The sequence below is a fragment of the Vidua macroura genome, chromosome 9 (assembly GCF_024509145.1).
Source record: "Vidua macroura isolate BioBank_ID:100142 chromosome 9, ASM2450914v1, whole genome shotgun sequence".
Taxonomy (NCBI): Eukaryota; Metazoa; Chordata; class Aves; order Passeriformes; family Viduidae; genus Vidua; species Vidua macroura.
The window spans coordinates 3,025,010-3,047,803 of record NC_071579.1 but is presented as its reverse complement, the minus strand read 5'-3'; the positions used below and the strand labels follow the sequence as shown (position 1 = coordinate 3,047,803).

General features: G+C 53.7%; 1 protein-coding gene across 1 annotated transcript in view; it reads left to right on the top strand.

The window, feature by feature from the left end:
- Positions 1 to 22,794, top strand: part of CACNA1E (calcium voltage-gated channel subunit alpha1 E) — a 96,266-nt gene that overhangs the window by 18,342 nt on the left and 55,130 nt on the right. Inside the window, exons 5-8 of the mRNA XM_053984694.1 lie at positions 3,639 to 3,742; positions 4,933 to 5,085; positions 5,192 to 5,373; positions 18,480 to 18,583. Coding sequence (XP_053840669.1) covers positions 3,639 to 3,742; positions 4,933 to 5,085; positions 5,192 to 5,373; positions 18,480 to 18,583 — 543 coding nt within the window. The remainder of the gene's footprint in view (positions 1 to 3,638; positions 3,743 to 4,932; positions 5,086 to 5,191; positions 5,374 to 18,479; positions 18,584 to 22,794) is intronic.

Here is a 22,794-nt window from a genome sequence, read left to right as displayed (position 1 = left end):
GCCACGATGGCTGCTGTAGAGTGGGATAGTGCCCGAATTCAGTGTTGACTTTGCGTGGGCAGCGTCGTCGAACATCACTCGTGCTTTATTCTGCACGGTCCCAAAGAGCAGGAATCCTTTAAAATGAGATTACTCTTGGGCTTTTTTTCCTTCTTTTGACCCCTGGGGGAAGAGATCTAAAGGTCTTCAGCTGGAGGCGAGGGCGTGTGCTCCGCTCAGCTGCTGCGAGCTGGAGCCGCGCCGGGGGCAGAGCCTGGCTCTGCCGAGCCCCTAAGTCCGCAGGTGTGGTGGCCCCAGCGGGAGCTCGCCCTCCTCCCCGGAGCCTCCAAATAAATAAAATCAAATAATCATCCTGGTTGCAAACACAAAGCAATGGATTATTATTTTTTTCCTCTCCTGAAAGAGTGTTTTTGTCTGCTGGTGATTGCTCACTATTCAATTATACTTTGGGGGATTAGCATATATTTCCCATCCTGCCTCCTCTCTCATTTGCATCCTTCCAAAAGCTCTTCTCTGCTCTTTTCTCCACCTGAAGTCTCTCTTCCCCCTTTCCTCTGAAGTAAAACTAACCCCTTTGCCTGGGTGACCTATAAAAACGCCTTCACTTTTTTTTTTTCCCTTCTTTTTTTCCTCCAGTACATATGATGAAAAGCATGAGATCATTGGGATTTTTATAGCCTAAATCTGGCAGCTTTTTTCAAATAACTTGGATGGTGAGATGTAATTTTAGTTTGGGTCCTTGCCTAAAAATAAAGAATAATTATTAGCACATCAGACGTGGATATTGTAAATGATCGAAAAGGGTTTAAATTGTTCTACAGATACCGGAGCTGCTGCCCTGTGGCAGCACAAAGGTCTGTCACAGCCCGGGTCCCATCTCAGGAGCTGTGAGAAACCTTAATTCAGAAACTGAAAGTTCTGGCTGATAGGGTTTAAAAATAAAATTATTAATAAAAGGCATGATTAGAGGGTTAATAAGCAATTGCCAGGTGAGATATGCTGAATTCCAAAGCAGCAAGGTGTGTTTGGAGCATTGGATTTATGATTAGCAGTGATGTGACCGTGCTGTCTGTGCCCAGTTATCCAGGAGAGGGGACGTGTGTAACTTCCAGCCACAGAAGGGCTTGGGAAAAGCAGCCGGCAGCCAGGCTGGCGTGCCTGGAAGCTTGGTTCGCTTTTCCCAGCCGCTTTATTAGCTCTAAGGGTGATGTGGGGCTGCTCAGCCCGTGCCCAGAGGCTCTGGGTTGGCCGGGAGCAGCTGCTGTGCGCTCCCGGTGCCTCTGCTCTCACCGCCTGCAGGAGGATGTGCAGGCACCTGTGTCATAGCAGCGGGTCAGCTTTTTGTCACCGCTCGGGTGACAGCTCTGAGTGCCACCGCCTCGCTCTGGTGATCTGTCCAAACCTCCTTCCCGAAGAGCTCGTGATGTCCCCTGTCCCCCGGAGAGGACAAGGAGCATGTCACCTTGCCACAGAGGAGTCCCATTCTTAGCAGCTAATTTAGAGCGCAGGGAAGGAGTGCCCTGAAATCGCCCGAGCCTTGCCTGGAGGCTCAGCGCGGCGGCTCCGGAGCCCTTCAAACAAATCTGGGTTAGCCGAGGACTTTGCAGCCGGGTGTTGCTCCTGCCCCGGGGACGGGAGGAGTGGTGAGCCTGCCAGGGCTCCACCTCCGTCCGTGTGGGACCACGGCTCGCTGGGATCCGCGGTGAGAGGAGAGAGCCGCCCGTCCCAGTGCTGCTCTGCTGCGGGACCTTTCCGGCTGGGCTGGGCTGGAGCCGGCATCCTGCCCAGGAGCATCCCCGGAGCTGCTCCGTCCTGGCTGGAGCCAGCGCTGGGGCTGTTCCTGCCCCTTTGGGAGGCTGCTGGCACTCCAGAGGCTGGGACATGAGGAGCAAAAGCTGAAGGAGGGTTTCCAGCGTGGTGTTGGCACAGTGTGCCCCCCGTGCTGGCGTTTTGGGGAGCGCTGGGGTACCCTGCTCTCGCTGGCAGGGTGGGAAGTAGCGGGGCTCTTCTGCCTCCCTCGCGCTGCCAAGGGGCCGTGCTTTATCATATTTATTGATTTTGATCTTACAACCAATTTAACAGCACAGCTCTCCCCATTCTCTGGCTGCTCCTGACTTAATTAAGTCCCTTTTGTGCTCTCCTGTCAGTCCTGTGGGCAGCAGGGGCTGGGCACGGGCTGGGGCACAGAGACTGGGTGTGGAAAGGGAAAGTGCCAGCAAGGGTAAAAGATCCCTGTAAATATCAGGGCTAAGCAGTGTGATACACAGGGGGTTGTGGGCCATGCATCCCAGCTGCTGCTGGGGCCAGGGAGGAAGAGGAGACTGGGAAAAGGAGCTGAAACAACCCGGTTTGCAGATGTGAGAGCTGCCAGGGTATCCTAGGAAACCCAGCCGCCTTTCTGGAGGGACAGGTTGGTACCTGCTGTACCTCAGTGAGAGGGTGAGAGAAAGCGTGCTAATTGCTCAGCACGCCAGAGAGCTGCTCTGGCCTGTAATTAGATGAATTAGTGGAACAATGACCCAATTTCCCTCAGTTTTTGGATTGCTGCAAACAACCCTGAGGTTGCTGCCTCCCTCTGTCCCGTTCTCCTCCCCATCCCCTCCTCTCCCACCCCCTGCTGCTCTACTGCAACTTCTCTGCTCCTCACCCAGCACCTGGGGACCAAACCTGGATGGGAGAAGATTCTGCCAGCATCCCTGAGATGCAGCATCCCTGTTCCCAGAGCAGGTGCAGGGGCCCCTGAATGTTCCCACTGCTGGACTCAGTGTGCACCAGCTCCCTCCTGCCCCAATTTGTTTTCCAGAGACAGGCTTGAAAAAAAAAAATCTTTGTGTTTTAAAAGAAAACCTCTGGAGTCCTTCCTGTGCCTGCTGGTTGCCTTCCAAGGTCATCAAACTTTCATTACTGTAGATTTTGGAATGTGTGCGAGGTTCTCGGCTCCTTCTCAGCAGTCCCAGAGCTGGGACTCTGCGGAAGCTCCATGTGTGGAAAAAGCCAGGGCAGCTGATGGCTGAAGGTGCTGCCACAGGAGCATGGAGGGGAGGGACTCACCTCCCTGAGTGCTGCTCCTGGCCACTGTGCCACCTTCCTGGGAGAGATCCTGCACCATCCTTGAGACCTCAGATGGGATCCATGGGTGATGTGGGGCTATCCTCAGCCATCCTGGGGTGTGGGGGGCGCTGATGGGGGGCTGCTGGGGCTGGGGGGCCCCTGAGTGGCTTTGTCTGGTCATAGCTGCCCATGAATTTTGGTGTGAGCATCAAAGGAGGCTTGCTGACCTTTGGGAGGAGTTAATCTCTGTACCTGCCCAGGGACATGGCTTGAGAAGCCTCATGACTTCCCCAGCTGGATCAGGAAAAGATTTCCTTGGAGAAAAGTAGGAAAAAACTGTTTATTTAACAGGCACAAGCGCAAAAAAAATGAACAATATTAAACAATAAAACCTCTTGCTGCTCCCAAGAGATGACAAACTCAGAAAGTGCCTTTGGTGGGCTGTAACCCGACCAGCTCACTCGGGAGAGCGTGCGACTCTTAATCTCAGGCTCGTGGCTTTCCCTCTGCCTGGTGTGACAACATGGCACTGATGTGGCCAAGGGCTTTCCCTGGGCTAACTCTGCTCTGTCCCTGTGTGCCCACAGCATCCTCGCCACGGCCGGGACACACTTCAACACCCACGTGGACCTGCGGACGCTGCGGGCCGTGCGCGTGCTCAGGCCTCTGAAGCTCGTCTCGGGCATTCCCAGTAAGTTGGATGCTCCTGATCTTCCTCCCACGGTGTCTGCATCTGTCCCTGGTGTCCCTGGGGGAAGAGGGGTCCTTGTGCCACCTTACCCTGATGCCTTGTGAAGGCTGAGCTAGAACAGAGGCTGGACAGAGCTAACGTAGGGATTTATTAAAGGGCTTCAATAGATCCACCTTGGGCAGCACAAGAGCCCAGCCCAGGATGCACCAAAGATGAACCAAAATGGTCACAAAATGGACAGCCAATCATGGGGTCTGACACTTTTATAAGTTCTGCTCCATTTGCATATTGGAGTTCATTGTCCAGTTCCAGCTTTAGCCCATGCAGTCCCACCCTTCTTGTTATTCTCTCTCCAGCCCACGTTGTTTGTGTTCTTGGGCCTGAGATTTGGATCATTTGTCCTTGGTCCCCATCTGGAGAAGGAATTGTTTTGTCTCCTTGCTCTGTGCAGAGAGCTCACCATCCCCTAATAAGAAGCCCAGACCCACACACTAAAGCAGCACAGAATGTGAAAAATAGAAAAGCTAAACCCTGAGGCATCAATCCTGCCTTTCCATCTAGCAAGAACTCAAAGGTGGCAGCACTTGGTGTCCCCGGGTGGCACTGTCCCCTGCCCAGCCCGCTCTGTGCTTGGCAGAGCCTGCTGGCAGCTCCTCTTCCCTGGCCAGAAGGTGGTGGGTGGATCCTTTCAGGACTGGGGCTTGTTCAGGGGAGATTTCTTGATTTTTTTTTTTTTTCCTTTTTGTTGCAAGATTTCATCTGTTGGCACAGGGATAAATAAAGAAACTAGGCTGCAGCTGGCACCAGTCCTCCTGTCCCTCCTGCCCTGGGCACTGGCAGGGCTGGATCCGTGCCCTGGGGCAACAAGGAGGACAGAGATGCACAAGCCGTGTCCCACCAAGTCCAGGTGGGGCAAGTTCAGGCAGGACATTGGAGTGGGGGCCAGAAACAACCTCTGCTGGAGGTTCCTCTATAGCTTGGCTTTCCCTCCCCTGCAGTGGTGCTTTCCTTCAGGATCCTCCTGCCCAGAGGGATCCTCCAGGCTGTGCTGGTCTTTTGCATCTCTCTGTTGGCTGTCCATCCTCTCTGCTCCCCGACTCCCTCCTGCCGGAGTTGGGATGGATGTGTCCCTGGATGGGGGTTAGCAGTGCCGCTCTGAGCTGTGCCTTTTCTCTCCTCTCCTCTCCCAGGCTTGCAAATTGTCCTGAAATCCATCATGAAGGCCATGGTGCCTCTCCTGCAGATTGGCCTGCTGCTCTTTTTTGCTATCCTCATGTTTGCCATCATCGGCCTGGAGTTCTACAGCGGGAAGCTGCACCGAGCCTGCTACACAAACAATTCAGGTGGGGGCAAGGGCTGGGCACCCTCCCCACCTCCCACGAGTGGAAAAGAGCTGGGATGAGCTGTCCCTTACCTCTGCCTCCTTTGGCTCTCTGCTGTGTGCTGCAGGTGAACTGGAGGAGCTGGACCCTCCCCATCCCTGCGGGGTGCAGGGTTGCCCCCCAGGCTACGAGTGCCGGGAGTGGATCGGTCCCAACGACGGGATCACACAGTTCGACAACATCCTCTTTGCTGTGCTGACCGTCTTCCAGTGCATCACCATGGAAGGGTGGACCACAGTCCTGTACAACGTGAGTAGTGCTGCTCTGGGTGGGGAGCTGGAGGCTCTTTCTGTGTGCTGCAAGCTCAGAAGATCCAGAGTTTCCTTCATGATGGAAATGGGGTTAATCTTTCCAGAATTCGTGTGCATTCCATGCCTCCAGGCAAAGGGAGCTCTAAGGGCCTAGTCACTATCTCTGACTCACTTCAGAGAGCAAAACCTCCTCGTGGGCATGTCCTGCAGTGATCCTCCCGCTTGAAGGCTGTGCCTGGGGAGGCATCCTTCCTCGCCTGCTCCTCCTGTGCTCCCCAGGGCAGCTCTGTGGGAGTGGACACATTTTCTGGGCATCGCAGAGCGAGCAGCGGATGTCTGGTGGCCCGGGCAAGTCTCAGAGCTGGGCTCAGACCCCTTCTCTGGCGCAGGGACAGCATTTCGGCATCCAGCAGGGAGCTGGGGTCTTTGTGCTGGTGGAGCAGGGAGTGGCTGGGCTGAGTTCTTGTGGTTTGCAGCTGCTGGAAGCTGCTGATGCCCAAGGGCTTGGAGTGCCCAGAGAGCAACTTGAGGGCAAAGCTGGATAAAAAGCTCCAGGCGATCCCAAAGTGCCATATCTCCGTGGGCGACTGGCCATATAAGCATGTTTGAGTTTGTGGGCTAGAAGCAACCGTGCCTGTTCTGTTCCCAGCCTAATTTCAGCATCACTTTTGGCGTCACCGCACCGGGAATGTTTTTATACCCTGGTTCCCATAACGCCCGGGGATTTGCAGAGTGGCATTGCTCTGCAGGAGGCAAATTGGATGGCATGTGGTGGGGAAACTGCTTCTGGCATCGGGGGGAAGGCTGTTTTTAAACCCAGGCTGTCAGCACTGGGGCCCCCTTTCTTGCTGAGTCTGCCACAGGGTCCCTCTGGGGGTGCAGGATGGTGTGTGTGGACAGATGGATTGTGAAACCTAGGCTGGAGTAGAAAGGGGAGAGTTCATTGCAAAGGCTTGACCTTTCCATGAGGATTTGGTTTTCCTCTTCCTGACGGAGAAGGCAGTGTCAGGATCCTGCTGTGTCAGTGGGGGAATTAAGCAGGATTGAACCACCTGAGAGTTGAGACCAAAAAAACTTCAATTTTGTGTCTGTTTCTGGTGTGTCAGTGGGATTAGAGACTTAACCCACAGCACCTGTTGCCCAGGTATAATTGAGTGTATCAGGGAAGGTGGTTTGCCAGTGTATCACATGTAGCCTCTGCATGCCTGGGGCTGGTGCCAGCCACCTGCCCTGAGCCTTGCTCGTGTGTTAATGACTGTCTCCCTGCAAAACCTGCTTCCATCAGTGCTCCCCGTGTCCCCCCTCCTTCCCAGCATTTGGAGCCTGCAGCAATCAGCAGCAGCACTGCCCGTGCTGGAGTCCTGCTGGTGGGGTGTGAGGGCATGGGGAACAGATGGGCAGTTTATAGTCTGGTGGACCTCAGGGGTCTGTTTGAGTGAGCCTGGTCTCCTGCTGCTCAGGGTGTCCTTGCTGGGAAGGCTGGAGCTGATGCCTTCAGTGTCTGGGATTTGCTGATTCATCACTTGGGTCTGAAAACCCAGGAGCTGGGAGCTCTGAAAGCTGTGCCTACCCTACAGGAACCCCTATTTACTACCCTAGCTGCTAAACTGGGGGCTCTCTGGGACCCCTGTGGGGATCCAAATCGTCTTCCCAGCCCGATTAGCAGAGCTGGGCAGAGGTGCTCTGTCAGCAATGTCACTGCCATGCTCTGTCACCACGTTCCTGATGGCCAGGAGCACAAAGAAGGTGCCTCCCTTCCCTGTTCCTCTGCAAAGAACCACCTGTAACTGACAAGTTATGGAAAGGAGCAGGGACCTTCCTTGGCTTTTAACTGAATGAGAGTTTGTGGCCTTGGTGTCATCAAATGCTGCTGATTCACCTCGGGGGGTGGCCAGAGCTGGTGTTCCCAGCACTGCTGGGCTGAAACCTCCCGTCCTGCCCAGGGACTCTCTGAGGGCCTCAAGCTGAAAAGGTTGTGGCTGCTCAGGTCCTTTTGCTGCTTGGAGACAGAAAAATTGATTTTTGTCTTTTTTTTTTTTTTTTTTTTTTTTTTTAATAGGAAGATGAGGGATGCAGTCCCTGGGGGATGTAGGAGGAGGGCTGGGAAACCACAGGGGTGCTCTGCCATCATCTTCATCACTTGGGGCAGCAAGCCAGAGCAGGCTCCTGCTGCTAACCAGCGTGGGCCTTGCCCAGGCCATGCCCCAGGTTTGGGGGGACTCCACTTTCCCACTGGGATAAAGTGATGGGGGGCTGTGTCCTTGTGGATTAACTCTGCAGGGGAGAGGGAGATGGCAGGAAAACCACTTTAGCAATCTCTCAAAGAAATTGCTTACTACAGAATTCCCCTGTGACTGTTATCATGATTTTAAGATCTGTTTTTCCACCATTCTACCAGGTGTACAAGTGTGGCTCCTGGAATTTGCAGGCAGCATTACAACAAGCTAATTTCCACATGGGTTATTTAATCCCTGTGCTTGCTTTTTTTGCTTTCTTCATGTCAGCTTTGCCTTCGTGAAGTAGAAATCACAGTATGGGTTGAAATAAATTAATTGTGGAGTGTTGTTGCTTTTCCAGCTCCTGTCCCTGGGAGCCTGGAGGACTTTGATTTCCTTTGGAGGGGACTTTGGCTTTGAGATTGCCCCTGTGGTCTATAACAGGGGCTAAGAAGTATTTTGGTTTCCTTCTTCTCCTGGAGCAGATGCCCCTTCCCTGGGCTGGCTCCAGACCAAGCCTGATTTCTGTAGGGACCAGAGGGAAGTGCAAAGACTCACTGTCCTGCTTCTCTGCCTCTGCTGGCGTGGGGCAGGGCTGCATTTTGCCATCAAACAGTGCTGCTGGGGCTTGGGGGGATAGCAGGGCTGCTGGGGCGCTCCCCAGGAGTGGGGCACAGGTGATGCTGGTGGCTTCAGATGCTCAGCCGGGTTTCTACGATCCCAGGAGGCAAAGAGCCAAGGAGTTCGAAATCTTTATTTCCTGAGGGAGCTGGGAGGGCTCACCATGGAGAAAAAGAGGCTCAGGGGGGACTTTCTCACTTCCCTACAACTCCCTGACAGGAGGTTGTGACCAGATGGGGTTTGGTCTCTTCTCCCAGGCAACAGGATGAGAATAACTGCCCTCAAGTTGCACCAGGTGAGGTCCAGATTGGATGTTAGGACAAACTTCTCCAAAAGGGTTGTCAAGCCCTGGCACAGGCTGCCCAGGAAGTGCTGGAGTCACCGTTGCTGGAGGGATTTAAAAGATGTGCAGATGTGGCACTTGGAGACATGGTTGAGCGGTGGCCTTGGCAGTGCTGGGTTAATGGTTGGACTGGGTGACCTTAGAGGGCTTTCCCAGCCCAAACTCTGCTGTGATTCCTGCTGGCACTGCTCACAGGCTCTGAGCCTGCTGCGTGTTTCCCTGCGTGGATCTGGCTGTCAGGCTGAACTCCTCATCCTCTCCTCGTGGGAGGGATTGGGACCACAGGGGAGCAGGGGGGTCAAACAGCACAGGGAGCCTTAGGAAATGCCAGGGCTGAGTGCTGAGAGCCTTCTGGGTGCTTCCGCAGCAGGAGGGGAGCGTTTGCTGGGGGAAAGAACACCAAGCTGCTGGTGGCTTCCAAAAACACCTCCCAAAATGCAGTGGTGGCAGGCAGAGCTGTGTCCATGGCCTCGGGGGGAGGTGGGTCTGGGTCTTGCAGCCCCATGCAGAGCTGGGCAGCTGCAGCAGAGAGCCAGGAGGCTGCAGGGCCGTGGGTTGGGTATCAAGTGTGAGCTGCGCGTGCGGGCACGCTGCAGGAGTGGCTGGAAAACAGGAGCTGCTGCAAGGATGGGGGTTTGCAGCATGTGTGATTCAACCCCCACGTGCTTCCAGCATGCTGGAGGTGCTGGGGCCAGGAGGGGAGGATCCCCTCAGTCTCTGGGATCTCCTCTAGGCGTGGGGTGCAGGAGGGTTTTGGTGAATCTCACCGTGTGCAGAAGTCATTTCGTGCTGCCGGGGGCAGGGCTGGGTTTGCACAGGTTGGCTCGGACTGGTTTTGTGTGTGAAGCACCAAACTCGAGACCACAGGATCACAGAATGGTTTGGGTTGGAAGGGGCCTTTTAAAGATCATCCAGGCCAACCCCTCTGCCATGGGCAGGGACACCGTCCCCTAGTCCAGGTTTTTCAGAGCCCCATCCAACCTGGCATTGAACACTTCCAGGGATGGGGCATCCACCACCTCTCTGGGCAACCTGTGCCAATGTGAGACCACCCTCCTTGGAAAAAAAATTCTTCCTTATATCTAATTTAAATCAACCCTTTTTCAGACGGAAACCACTCCCCCTTGTCCTGTGACAACAGGCCCTGCTAAAATGTTTGTCCTCATCTTCCTTAGGATTAAAGTACTGAAGGTCTTCTGCTGGAGGCTGCCTTTGAAATGCAGTGGCACATCCATCCTTTGTGAAACGGGCTGCTCAGGTCAGCCTGATTTGGGATGCTGGGGAAGGGAGGTGTGTTGGTATCGCTGGTCATGCCAGAGCACATGGGTCAGAGATGTAAGCAAGGCTTGGCTCTTCCTCTTCCTGCCCCATCCTCATTTGCCCCAGTCATCCTTGGAGGGGGTCAGAGGAGGAATCTGTTGCAGAACAGTTGTTTTTTCCATGTGTGTGAGTACAAAATTACTCATTGCATGTTGGCATCGATTCCTGGGGTTTCACAGCCATCCCTTGGGGTGCTCAGCACTCAGCTGCCCTGCCTGAAGCACCTCTGTGTGAGCAGTCTGAGTAAGACCTGAGCATGGTGCAGCTCTGGGTGGGTTCCTCCTCAATCTTTTGGAGAGTGACCTGGCTTTCCATAGAGGCAGCAAAATGGCCTTGACCAGCAAAATTGACTTGACCAGAGAGGATTTTCCACTTTGTGGGGGGTTTGCTCAGACCTGAGATGAGCTGGGAAACCTCCCTGAGCCCCAATACCTCCAGGAGCTGCTGCAGATCCTCTGGACTCTGGTGTCTGTCTCCTGGAGTCTCAGGGCAAGAGCTGCAGTGCACCAAGGGTTGTGGGAACTCTGCTGGTGGTGCAAAGATCCCAAAACCAGCCCTGACACTGCAGTGATGGGCTGGAGGAGCGTGGTACAGCAGGAAGCCGGGAGTGTGATGCATAACGGTGGCTCCCAGCAAGGAGCTTGGGAAGAGGAGAAGCAGGAGGAGGAAGGAGAGGTGGGAGGGATGGCAAAAAGAGGGAAACCACCTGGCTTTTTTAGCCTTCTGTGCTCTGGGATGGCACCAGGGTCCCCAGCCGGCATGCTTGTGAGGGGAACAGGAGTCCCTTCTCGTGTGTTTGAAATGAAAGCACAACGCACACAGAATATCCTGGCGGGGAGGTATGAAAATTTAATCAGCACCCAGAGCTCCGAGCGGCTCGGCAGCGAGCACAGCCCGCGATGCCTCTGCAGCTATTCCTGGCGGCTCCCGGCCGTGCGGGCACGGCGGGATGGGCTCAGGCTGCGGGAATGGAGGCTGCCAAAAAGTCCCCAGCGCTTGTGACACCGCGGGACAGAGCCTTTTCCTCCTCCCTCCTCCGAAATGCTGCTTTAAACGCGACTGAGTGTGTTAGAGCAGATTCAGAAAGGAGACTGCAGGTTCCACCCGGAAGGTTCAAACCCTTCAGAGCTCAAAAAATGAGCTGTTTTCCCCCAAATGGCTCCAGTTGGTGCCCGTGCTGCCAGCCGTGGGTGCTGCCAGGCACGTGTGTGGCAGCCAGCCTGCTCTCCCCTCTCCTCCCTTTCGAAAAACAGAGCACTTTCTTTCTCCACACTCAGCAAAGCCAGACCCTCACCAGCTTGCCAAATGTTCCTGCCTTTTTTTTTTCTTTTTTTTTTTTTTCCTTCTTCCCCTTTTTCCCTCTGTGTGTGTGTGTGTGTGTGTGTGCGATGAAATGACACAGCAAGAAACAAACTGTGTCTGCTGGATCCCATCTTCCAGGCATGTTCTATCAAAAGCTGCCTGCCCACACCCTCCTCCCTGCCCGCATGGGGAAGTCTCACTCCAAGGCGGTCTGCTGGAAGCACTGGAGGAGCTGAGGGGGGCTGCTGGGGGTGCCACGGGTGCTCTGGCATCACCCAGCAGCTCCAGGCTCAAGGGTGGGAGGTGGCAGGGGGTCTCAGTGCTGCCTTGCTCATCTTTGTTAAGCCCAGGACTTGTAATTCCACTAGCAGGCTTGGGGCTGGTGTTGGTGAGGTGTTGGAAAGCTGGTTCCAGACCTCTTGGTGGATGTGCTCCTGTGCTCCAGGGTTGGGTTATGGGGCTGTTGTTCTCTTGGTGGATGTGCTCCTGTGCTTCGGGGTTTGGTTATGGGGCTGTTGGTCTCTTGGTGGATGTGCTCTTCTGCTCCAAGGTTGGGTTATGGGGCTGTTGGGGTCTGTGAGTGAGGTTGTGCAGGGTTCTGTTGCCCCAGAGCAGCACAGCTGAAGCTGGGGATGTTCCTCCATGTAGGAACGTCATACAACGATGAAAATAATATCATGGGGCCCAAGCTGCCTCTCTGGGCTTGCAGCATGCCCAAAACAAAGCAGGGATCCAGGCCCCATGAGAAAACAGCCCCAAAGTTGATCCTGTGGAAGCCAGGCCCTGCTGCAGCACGCAGGGTCTGGGTCCAGCCGGAGAGGCAGCAGTGCTGGCACATTGGTCTGCACTGGAGAGAGCCATGAAGCTTTGCAAATGCTCCATCAGGGAAAGTTCATCCTGCCTGAGGACTGGTTAGGGGGTGCTGGGGAAAGCGCAGGAGGGATCTGGGAAGGGGGAAAGTGAAAGTTTGGGAGTAAAAGTGGAGGGATCACAGTGAAGGATGACTGTGGGGAGAGACAGAGCAGGAGGCACGCATGAGGACAGGGTTTGTGCATCGATGCTGGGGCAGCTGGGTGCAATTTCTTGGTGGGTTGGAGGAGAACAGCACCGAAATTGGTCTCAATGCCTATTTCAAATATTTTGAAAATGCTTGATTTTTAGCAATGCTTCTAGCAGCGCATTTTTTGCATTCCATTTAGGAAACAGAAAAATGAAATGCATCGTGTCCTTTTCCTGTTTCCCCACTCCCTCCCTCCCTGCACGCACTCAGAGAGAAGATTATGCTGAGCTTTGTGTCCTGCTCTGGCATTATTCCTGCCTGTCCCTGGCACCCCAGAGCTTCCCAGGGCCAGCAAAGGGCAGTGCTGGAGGAAGGCAATGGGGCAGGAGGTGCCCACCCTGCCTGGAGACCCTGACACCTGGCCATGGCAGGATGTGTCCCACCCTGGGCCAGTTCTGGCCTTGCAGAGGAAATGCACCCATTTCCTCATTAACCTGATTTGGGAAAGCAAAGCATTTCCATTCAGATCTTGTCCAGTGCCAGGGTCACTGATGGATCCCAGGCAGGGAGTGAAGCATGGCCCTGCATGCAGGAGATTCAATTACTGCTATTAAAGGGAACAAGGAGATCTGTTACTGTGCAGCAGCGGGTGTCAGGGTCTGCAGGGAGCTGCTTAGGCCAGGGAATCTGCTGCGGGGTATTTTTATAATGAATTTTCTCCCCCTTTTGGTGGGCTGTGAGGCTGTGGCTGCTGGCCTGCGTGTGATCCTCAGCTGGATGCAGCTGTGGTTTGCAGGGAGGAGCAGGTCAGGGGCTGGGAAGGTGATGCTGGAGAGCACCATCAGCCATGGCAGGGGCACGATGGGTGTCACCACTGGGCAAAGACCATCGGAAGCTGCCAAGCCAAGGATTTGGAGCGCAAATCATGGAAGCTGTGGTGGTTTTGTACCCGCTGTCCTGCTCTGCAAGCACCCGAGAAGTGCTGGGGAAGGCAGGCACAGCTCCCAGGGCAAAGATCCTTGAGATCCATGGCTTTTTCCATCACCCCTCAACCTCTGTGTGAATGAAATCCGCATCCTGCTGCTCCCTGAAAGCTTTGGGTGCCCACAGGTCCCCAGTTCCCCTCCCCAGTGAGGGATGGAGCAATGGAGTGGCCATGAAGGCTCCCTGCACAAGACTGAACTTGCTCTCTGTTTATTTTTAGCCAGGAGAGACTGAGTTTGTGGGGTTTATTGAGGTTTTCCCCCCTCCCTTCCCCTATAGCAAAGAAATCCTGAAGGTTCCCATGCGCCGCAGCCTGAGGGAGGGGACGTGTGGGCTGTGAGCTTGTGCTGTGCATTCAACTTCAGGATATATTTAGATTTCTTTAGATTTCTGGCCCCCCTAGTGAGACCTGCTTTTGCAGCTTCCCGCGCCTTTTCCTGCCCTTTTGGGGGGAAAAAAAAGAAAAACTCAAAAAAACCAAACAAGCACCCCAAGAGCTGCCTAAAGAATAACCTTGTGCTTGGGGGCCAAGAAGCAGGAGGTGCTGGGGGCTGTTCCCTGCAGGAGGGTCCTGCTCCCACGCCATGGTGGTGTCATTTATAGGCTCAGAGGGCTTTCCTGGCAGCAGGATGGGTCATGTCAAGATGTGAGCGTGGTGGTTCTTGGTCTGGTGGCCACAGAGGAGTTTTAGGGGGTGGTGGGGTGCATAACAAGAAGGAGGCCTCTCAAAGGGAAGGGAAGAAGCAGCAAAGATTTGGCACCAAGCAGCTCCTGCGTTTCCCAAAGGAATATAAAAAGCCTGTCCCAAAGCGCTTGGGTGAGTGATGGGACCTGCTCAGCTGTGCAGGGAGTAAGGCAGGAACTTGGAATTTCTTCATTAAAGGAGTTGGTGTAATTCAGGGATTAAAATTCTTGCGTCTACCCTGAATTCTGCAAACAACAACCTCCTGGTACCTTCAACGAAGGGGAGCAAAACCCTGTGGGAAGGCACAGTGGACCAAGATGATGAACTACTGCCTACATAGGGATATCAAGAACAAATGATGCCCCAAAGGAATGGGAAAAGAGGCGGTTCAGTCAAAACAACGACATCTTGGTGCCAAAAAAGCTAGGAAGTGCTAGGAGGGCCGTAGCAAAGTTGTGTTGACACAGACCTCCTGGAGGAGCAGTGAGCGGCTCCCCACCTCTGCAGATGGAAGCAAGGCCCAGTGAAACAACATCTGGAGAGATTTGGGCACGGACGGACATTTCAGCCCCACTTTTGGCCAACACAAAGCAACAAGAGGCGCGATACCGGCAACGAGGGCATGGCCAACGTGGAAACCATGGAAGCCCAACGCTGAGAGCACCGTGCCCACCAGCCTGGGTGCTTGGGATGGCTTCCCCCCGAGCTCAGAGGGAGCTGGCACATGAAATGGCAGGTCTGGTAACAAGTATTTTTAACAACTCCATCGAGTTGGGGGAGGCACCATCTGACTGGAGAATAGCGAATGCGATGCCTATATTTAAAAGCGGGGGGAGGAGGGGAGGAAAAGTAAGGCAGGCAGGAATAGGACTGTGAGGCTGACCTCGATTGCATGCCATTTCGGAACAGATTCGGGAGGCAGGAGAGGAAAGTGAGTCATGGGTTTGTCAAAGGTAGGTCACGCCGGGCTAACCCGGCATGGCAGGCCTGGAAACATCCTAGAGTTGCTCCTTGTAGTAAAGAGTTTGCTGTAGGAGAGTGGTAATGGTGAGGGGAAAGAGGGGAAGGGGATGTGTTGGAACCCTGGTTAGTGGGAATTTCAGACTTTCTGTGCTGACAGGCACCCCAAAAGAACACTGCATTTGACCTGAGGCCATGGAGAAAGCTTCCATAATGGAATGATAGAACTGAGATTATAGATGTGTAGTTTGAATAGAAGTGTGTAATATCACATGGTGGAAAACCTAGAGTTTGAGGTTTTAGAATATAGTAATATGTATAAAGCAAGATGGAGGTTTTAGGGCAGAGGCTGGTCCTTCTTCACCTTCTTCTCCATGGGTTTGGGTGGTTTTGTGTAATTGGATAAAAACATCTGCATTGCGGGCACAGGTGGTTGGTTATTGGGTTAAAAGTAAAAATAGTTCAGGTGTCATTTCTTAATTGGACAGTTTATCCTTAAAAAGCCTTGTAAGAGAGAGACAGGGCTCCATTTTTAGTTTGTTAGAGTGAAGTGCTGTAGAACTCAGAGTTTGTGAGACTATGACAGAGATAAGAACTAACAAACATCTGAGTCCAAACAAGAAATACCACCCTGATGAGGGGCTCTGTGAGGCTGGCAGAGAAGTGAGCAGTGCTGGGATGGTGTTGAGGGGACAAAGGGGATGTCATTGACTCATGGAGTCCTTGGGGATGCGTTGTGGGCTTTCCTGCCTCCAGCATCCGCTGGCTTCCCAGAGCTGGAGGGACAGAGGCTGCCGTCCTGGGCTGGGAGGCATTTGAGATGTTGGATGCAGTGAGAAATGGAAAGCCAAGCTCTTGTTAAGGAGCAGCAAAGATCTCTCCTTGGAGCTCAGGTCTTGTTGGCTGGGAAGCAGTGACATGGAGGAGGAGAGGGTAAACAGGTGACATTGGGGTGACCACGAGGTGGCTGCAGGGCAGGGGTGGCACAAAGGAGGAGAGAGGATGGTGGGATGCAGGTGAGGTGGTGAAGTCTCTGTGGCATCACACAGGGATGGAGTGTGACCTATCAAATTGCTCACTCAGGTGTCCTCTGTCCAGGAAGGATGAACTGAGCCTGGACTGGATCAGGGAAGGGGCTACTGGATAAAACAGAGTAGGAGAGCCAGTTGGGCAAGAGAGAACTTGGAAGAACCTTGCTTTGGCCAGCAAAGCAGAGGCTGGAGATGACTGTGATTGCTGTCTGGAAATAGATTAGGATGGAAAGAGGAAGGAAAAGAGCTATTTCAGCCAAAGGCCACTGCTGGCAAAATAACGGAGTGGTGTAGAAAATGGCCGCAAATAAATTTAGGCTGGAAATTACAGCAGTCATTGGAGCATCTGCTTGAGGAGGCTTCCAGTGGGGATAGTGAGTTTTTGGCAGTCTGAATGGCTGAGCAAGTACCAGATGATGGTCTGGAGCCAGTGCATCCAGACTGGGCATCACCAGTTCCTGGCTTTGTAGGGAGCATTGGGATGTCCCCTGAGAAATTTCATGTTGGGGCTGGGGGATGCCATGAAAGCTGGCACCAGCCAGGGGGACCCATGTGGCTGCTGGTGGCAGTGCTGCTCCTGGGGCTGCTGGTGGCAGCCGGGGTGGTTGGGACCATCCCTGAGCTCACTGTGGCCAGTGCTGTGTCCTTGAGTATGGGGGTCCATGGCCACAGCTCCCCATCTCCTCCTCTGCCCCTCCTGCAGCTGCTGGGTGCAAGTGATGCTGTGACCTCCCAAATCCCCTTAAAAATCTCTCCAACCCCCTTTGCCTCCACCCCCAGGGGAGCCAGGCACTCAAATGCACAGAGGTTGGGATCACAGTTAGCCCATGCCACCGGAGTCCTGCCAAGCCCCTGCCTCAGCTGTCCCTGCTGCAGGTCCCCAGTGCCACCAGCTTTGCTGTGCCTGAAAAACGGAGAGGGAAGAGGTGGTCTGGGCACTGATAACCCTAGGAAAGCTGCCCATTTCCCCCTCTCTCCTGCTGAGATGGCTAAAGAAGGGATGGTGATAGCCCAGTCCTGTGGGAAGATGTCTTGGTCTTCTGTAGGAAAGAAGCTCCTCTATTTTGTATTCCCTGTGACAAAGACCTTGGGGAAAGCCTGTGTTTTTTGGGCAGGAGCCAGTTTCAAAGGCAAGCAATACTGACATGAGTGGCAGGTACCCAGTGGCATCTTGGCAGGGAGCTGAAGCCCTGCCAAGCTTGGGCTGAGGCTTGCACGATGCCTTGAAGAGTGATGCCATGGGAGATGGTGCTGCCAGAGCAGAGCACGGTGGCCTGGGTGTCTCTGGAGGGCTGTGGTGAACGCTGGCTGTCGGGAATTCCTGTGCATCGTTCCTTCCTCCCCGTGCTTTCTTCTCCTGTGGCCCTAAAGAAAGGGGCTGGTGGTGAACTGGGGCTCTTGAAAGAGCAGGATCTTGAGAGGACATGTGTGGTTTCCCTAGGGCCAAAGGAGGAGAGCAGTGAGTCCTTCCAGATGCTTTCAGAGCCCTTACGGCTGCCGTGTGCCAGGTGCTCCTTGTCACACACTTGCCCACATCGCCTGTCCCAGTGCTGTGGTCAGTGCCTGTGCTGGGCTGTGCTGGTGTCACCCTTCCTGCCCTGGGCTCGGTGTCAGGGTGGTGGGGACACCCAGCTGAAGTTCCCACTGGAGGAAGACTCCAGCACACATGGTGACTTTTTTTGCTCCTCAGAGTCGCGCTTCTCCCATCGCAGAGCCTCGCCTCAGCTCTTGGCCGACCAGGAGATGTGGTGCCAATGACTCAGATGAAGATGAGGGCTTAATTAGTACGGGGAGAGGGGGGGAAGAGAGAGAAAAGAGAAAGAGTCTTTCATTGCAAGAAGATTGATACCACCTCCCCCAGACAGTCACGTTCTGCCGCATCACCCTCAGCCCGGCGTCATGCGCACCATGCCTGACACCAGAGGACAAATGGGGCCTGGGAGGGACAGAGGGGCACTTTTATTAAAACCTCTGGTGAATTAATGTCTGGAGGTATTGAGCAGGGCTCATCAGGAGCCTTTGCAGCTGTTGGGCTGTGCCCTGCGCGCAGAGCTCCAGTCTGATCTCAGCTCTGTGGCTTTGGGGGAATGTGCCTGTGGTGGGAGGGTGTCTGCAAGGTGTTAGTGATGATACCAGCAGCAAAATGCCTGTTTGGAGGTTTCCCACCATGCATGAAGGGACAAACTCTGGCTGCCTCTTCTTTAGATGCCGCCTTGCCTGGTCCTAAGGCACCCTGTAAATGCCGTGGGGCTGCTTTGCCCCATCCTAGTGGATGTGCATGGGAGCCCTGAGCCAAAATGCTGGGGAAAACATGCTCAGGGTGACCCCTCGCCCTCAGCACCCCAGTTTTGGGCTGTGGGACCCTGCACCTCCAGCTACACCCATCTCTCACAGTCTCTGCAGGGATGGTTGGAGGGGCGGAGGAGAGCGGTCCTGCCTGATGAGGGCTGGAGAGTGGAGACTGTGGCTGGTGCTGAGGGGTGCCAGGGCTCTTGTGGTGGGGAGGGGTGCCCACCAAGGCTTGGCAGGCATGGCCACGCCACCCTGAGGAGCCTGGAGCACTGAAGTTAACACACCCTCCCTCTTCCCCCTTGCTGGTGTTGGAGGTGATGTCACACGTGTTTTTTTTCTTTCCCCTCCAGACCAATGATGCCTTAGGAGCCACCTGGAACTGGCTGTACTTCATCCCCCTCATCATCATTGGATCCTTCTTCGTCCTCAACCTTGTCCTGGGAGTGCTGTCAGGGTAAGCAGAGTGGTCATTCCCTCCGGGCTGTGCCTGTCACACATTTCTGGGACCTAAGGCTGTGTCCCTCCATCCCCTCCACACCTGCCTGCCCCACAGCAAGGGATTGCTCCCTGGCTGTGCTTGGCTCTTTCTCAGCCTGGGGAGTTGGAAAAAGGACAGCCTTGAAGATATTTATTATTACTGTCATTTCACCTTGCTGAAGATCTCCTGCTTTTGGTTCCCTTGTGAGAAATGGTCACTGGGGATCTTTGGGCTGCTTGGCTTCTCCAAGAGGGGAGAGACATGGTGGAGGGGGGTCTGTGAAAATGTGTTTGAGTCCAGGCTGTTTGTAGGGGGGTGTGCGTGGGTTGGGATGGGTTTGGGGAGTGATACAGAGCACCTCTGTGCTGTGACCAGGAGGATGTGCCCTGCACTGGTGGGGTGCAGGCTGGGGAGGATAGGGATGCTTGGGGTGCACGTGGATGAGCCCAGAAGAGAAGGAAGTAGGGACAAAGCAACTGTCCCTGTCCTGCACTTCCCGAGGGGAAGGCAGTTTTAATCCAAGCCATTAAGCTGGGTTTGGAGACAAAAACTCTTCTTGTCTCCATGACAATGAACTGTGGTTGCACCAGCACATCCTCAGCTGCTGACAGGGGTTGGTGAACAGTGAGAGCGTGCCCTCTCCTGCACTGGGGAAGATGTGGGCTCCTCTGTTCTGACTGAAGCAGGTAGTTTTTTAGCTAATTACACATCATGACAAAATGCAAAAGTTGTTGTAGCACTGGTTTGGCCAGATGGAAAGCCCTTAGGTGCAAGGGTCAGGGTGGAGAATGGCCTTGGTCATCTCTGTCCCTTTCCTGAGTGTCCCTGGAAGTCCAAGTGTGATGGTGATGATTTCAGCAGTTTCTAGAGTGGCAGGTTGGGGTCTGTTATTGGGCTGAATTTTCCCAGCTCTCATTCTGGGGTCTGACTGGGTCAGGGGCAGGAAGGGCTTCACTTTGCCTTGCAGAGAGGGAATTCTTATGGGGGATGAAGATATCCAAGCAGCCTTGGGTGGAATTTTTACTTCTTATGCCACATCCAGCTTGGGCATTTGGGCAAAGTCCAGCTGGGTCTCAATGTCAAGCAAGAGCTTTCCTACAAAAGCCTGGAGAAGGAAAGTTAGGAAGCTGGGAACAACGTTATTATAACGTTAAATTGTGTCAGTGTAGTGTGTTGTGCGGACACAGAGGCTTTTGGTGCTGGGGTGATGCTGAAAGCAGCCTGGAGACACAAGCCAGACACTGGCCAGAGGACCACAGCGGGGCTGGTAGAATGCCTGGCCGTGCCCTGGCCCACCTTGGTGTTCCCTGCACCAGGGCTGCCCGAGGCAGCTGTTCCCATGCCCGCTGAGTTGGATGCTCCTGTCTAGGACTCTTCCCAGGCACCGGCTGGCATTTCCACTGTTTGTTTATTGCTAATAGGGTTTGTACTGGGGAAGGATGCAAATGGGTGGGTGGCCTAATTGGCAAGAGAGATGCTCTTGTGGCGTGGCAGATATCCAGAGTAAAGCAGGACTGCTCAGCTCCCTGGAGGGCTGAGTGAGGTGAGCTCAGGTGGCCAGCTGGGCTCTGCCACTCCACGGCATGGCCACTGTGCGTGTCCCCCTGCCTGGGCACGGCCACATCCTCTGTGGCTCAGTGGATGAAGCACCTTGGCTGGGTGAATCATCCAAAGGTGCTGCTGGAGCCGTGGAGGAGTAGGAGCTAGGGGCAGGAGAGGGTACTTGTGCACACAAATAATGTGTGTCCTTGAGAGCAGCAGGAAGGGCCTTGCTCCTTGCTCTGTTTGCTGAGCTCTTCTTGTTTTTAGCAATCCTCTTGTGCTGGGAGAGAGTACTTGGCTCTGCTGGGGGGTGGGAGGTGTGACCTTCCCATTGTCCAGCTCTGAGCTGAATGAGCAGGCAGGGCCTGGCCAGATATCCCCACTTGTTGTGTGGCCGTGCTGAACTGAGAAGAGATGGTCACTTTGGGAATGAGTGCCATGGAAACACCTCCACTGGAGGAATTCTTTCCCTGGCAGTTACACCAGTGCTTTTGGGGAAGCCAGGCCGTGCTCAGCTGAAATCATGGCCTCCTTGCAGAAACCTGGCCCCACGTAGCTTGCAAACTGCACCATCTGCATCGGTGGATAACGAGGTCCACTCGGGATTTCCAGCATTCTCCTCAAGGTTCACGCTCAGGAGCTGCTGCTGAGCTGCCTCTGCCCTCGCCTCATCTCAGCAGAGGCTCCCTTTGGTGAAACAACACAACAGCTGGGGTGGGTCCCCAGTGAGAAGAGGCTGCAGGAGGACATTTGTGTGTTTCACTTGCCACCAGCAGAAGTTTGCCGGAGCCCAGATTTAGCAGTCTCCTGGTTGCGATGAGCATCTCTCCCAACAGTCAGTTCCCCAACTGTTAAGCTGAGGCATGACCTCTGTGATGTAAACAGCCTGGATCCATCTGCTCCTTAAGCACAAAGTATGTGGGAGAGAAAAAGAAATGATTTTCATCATAGCAGGCTCCTCAGTTTTTCTCCCTAAATACGAACAGGCACGCACTGGAATCGCATGCAGGCTCTGTTAAGAGGAGATGGAGCTCCTCCAGGCAGGGTCTTGGAGAGCCAGTTCTGCTGTGGCTTTGGCATTTATTACCGTGTCTATTAACTTCCCCCCTCTATGGGTACAATTACGGATCAATTAATTCTGACTGAAAGCAGGAAAAGATAAAAAAAATTGGCCCCGTTCCTCTTTGGGAGCAGGTACAGAGCCCAAGGAGATGTGACTGCTCAGCTTTTAAAGCTACACGAGCTACTGAGACAATTCTGGCAGAAGAGAGTCAGTGGGAGCAAGTGAGGATGGAGCACGTTGAGGATGGAGCATCCACTGAAACGCCGTTTTCTACCTGAGGCTGCCTTGTGGCTTGAGGAATTGCATGTGCTGGATGATCTGCAAAGATCTGCTCTCCATTTTTTTGTGAAATTGTTGAGTTTTGGGTTTGGTTTTTTTTTTCCTCAGCTGTTTCTCACATAAAACAATTTGAATGCGTGTGTTTGAGCTCTGTCTCCGGAGCAGCAGAGACCTGACGAGAGCCATGCTGCCCTGTCCCTGCTGCTGGTGTCATGTGCCAGTGGCAGTAGTGCCACCCCAGCAGTGGCCACAGCCTGAGGACTCACACAGAGCTTCAGTACCAAACAGGCTGCATTTTGACTCTTTCCCACCTCCCTTTTCACAGCCTCTGCGGAAAAAATTTGGTTTGCAATCACCCTCCTCCATTCATTGCAGCATCGTCCTTCTGCTGAGAGCTGGGAGACTCCATCCCCATATCCAGTCTTGTACATCCAGCCCCTTTCCAGGGTGTCAGAGCTGTTATGGTCGCTGGTATTCCTGGCCTGCAGAAATAGCAGAGTGGGTGCAGAGTGGAAGGAGATGCTGCCTGACCTGGGAAGACTGGGCCCTCAGGCCAGCCAAGGAGAAGACCTTTGGAAACTAATGGCAGAGCAAGAAGTCGAGCACGATGGCAAGAAAAATGAAAAATATCTGCCTTGTACCAAACAAGAGAGTAATTTAAATCCTCCTAATTGCTTCCACTCATCCTGGTGATGTTAAGTCTTTTCTCCCTTTAAGTCTATTCTGCCCCCCACCCCCAGCTCTTCCACTAAGCCTTTGAAAGAAACTACTAATGTTATAATTAAAGGATCAAATTGGCAAGATTTCTTTGTCTTAAGATCTTTCTTTCAGGTTGGGTTAGCAGTGCATTCCCAGTCTCCAGAGAGTTTTCTTCAGTTCCTTCAGGAGCCTTCTGTACCATCTTCTGAAATCTTTTCACTTCAGTTAATTTGAATTTTTTTTCCCCATCCAATTTGGATGCATAACAAACGATGAATAAAATTAAGTTTTGTAGCAATTAATAATAAGGGTGTTGAGGGAACAAGTGTACATTTTCAGTGAAAAGAGGGTTCTTTTTGCCAGCTCCACACAAAAATCTGGGCCCCACACGGTTAAGCGGGATCTGGTGTTTTGAAGCCAAAAACATTGGGAAGAGGATAAATGCCTCAAAGATTTGTGGAGGGAGAAGTGGGGGGCATGCAGGAAATGCAGGAAAGCTTGTAAGGAGACCATAAATTCCCAGCAAAACGTCAACAAACAAAATTCTTTGCCGTAAGAATGGTCAGGCATTGGACCAGGCTGCCCAGGAAACTAGTGGAATCAC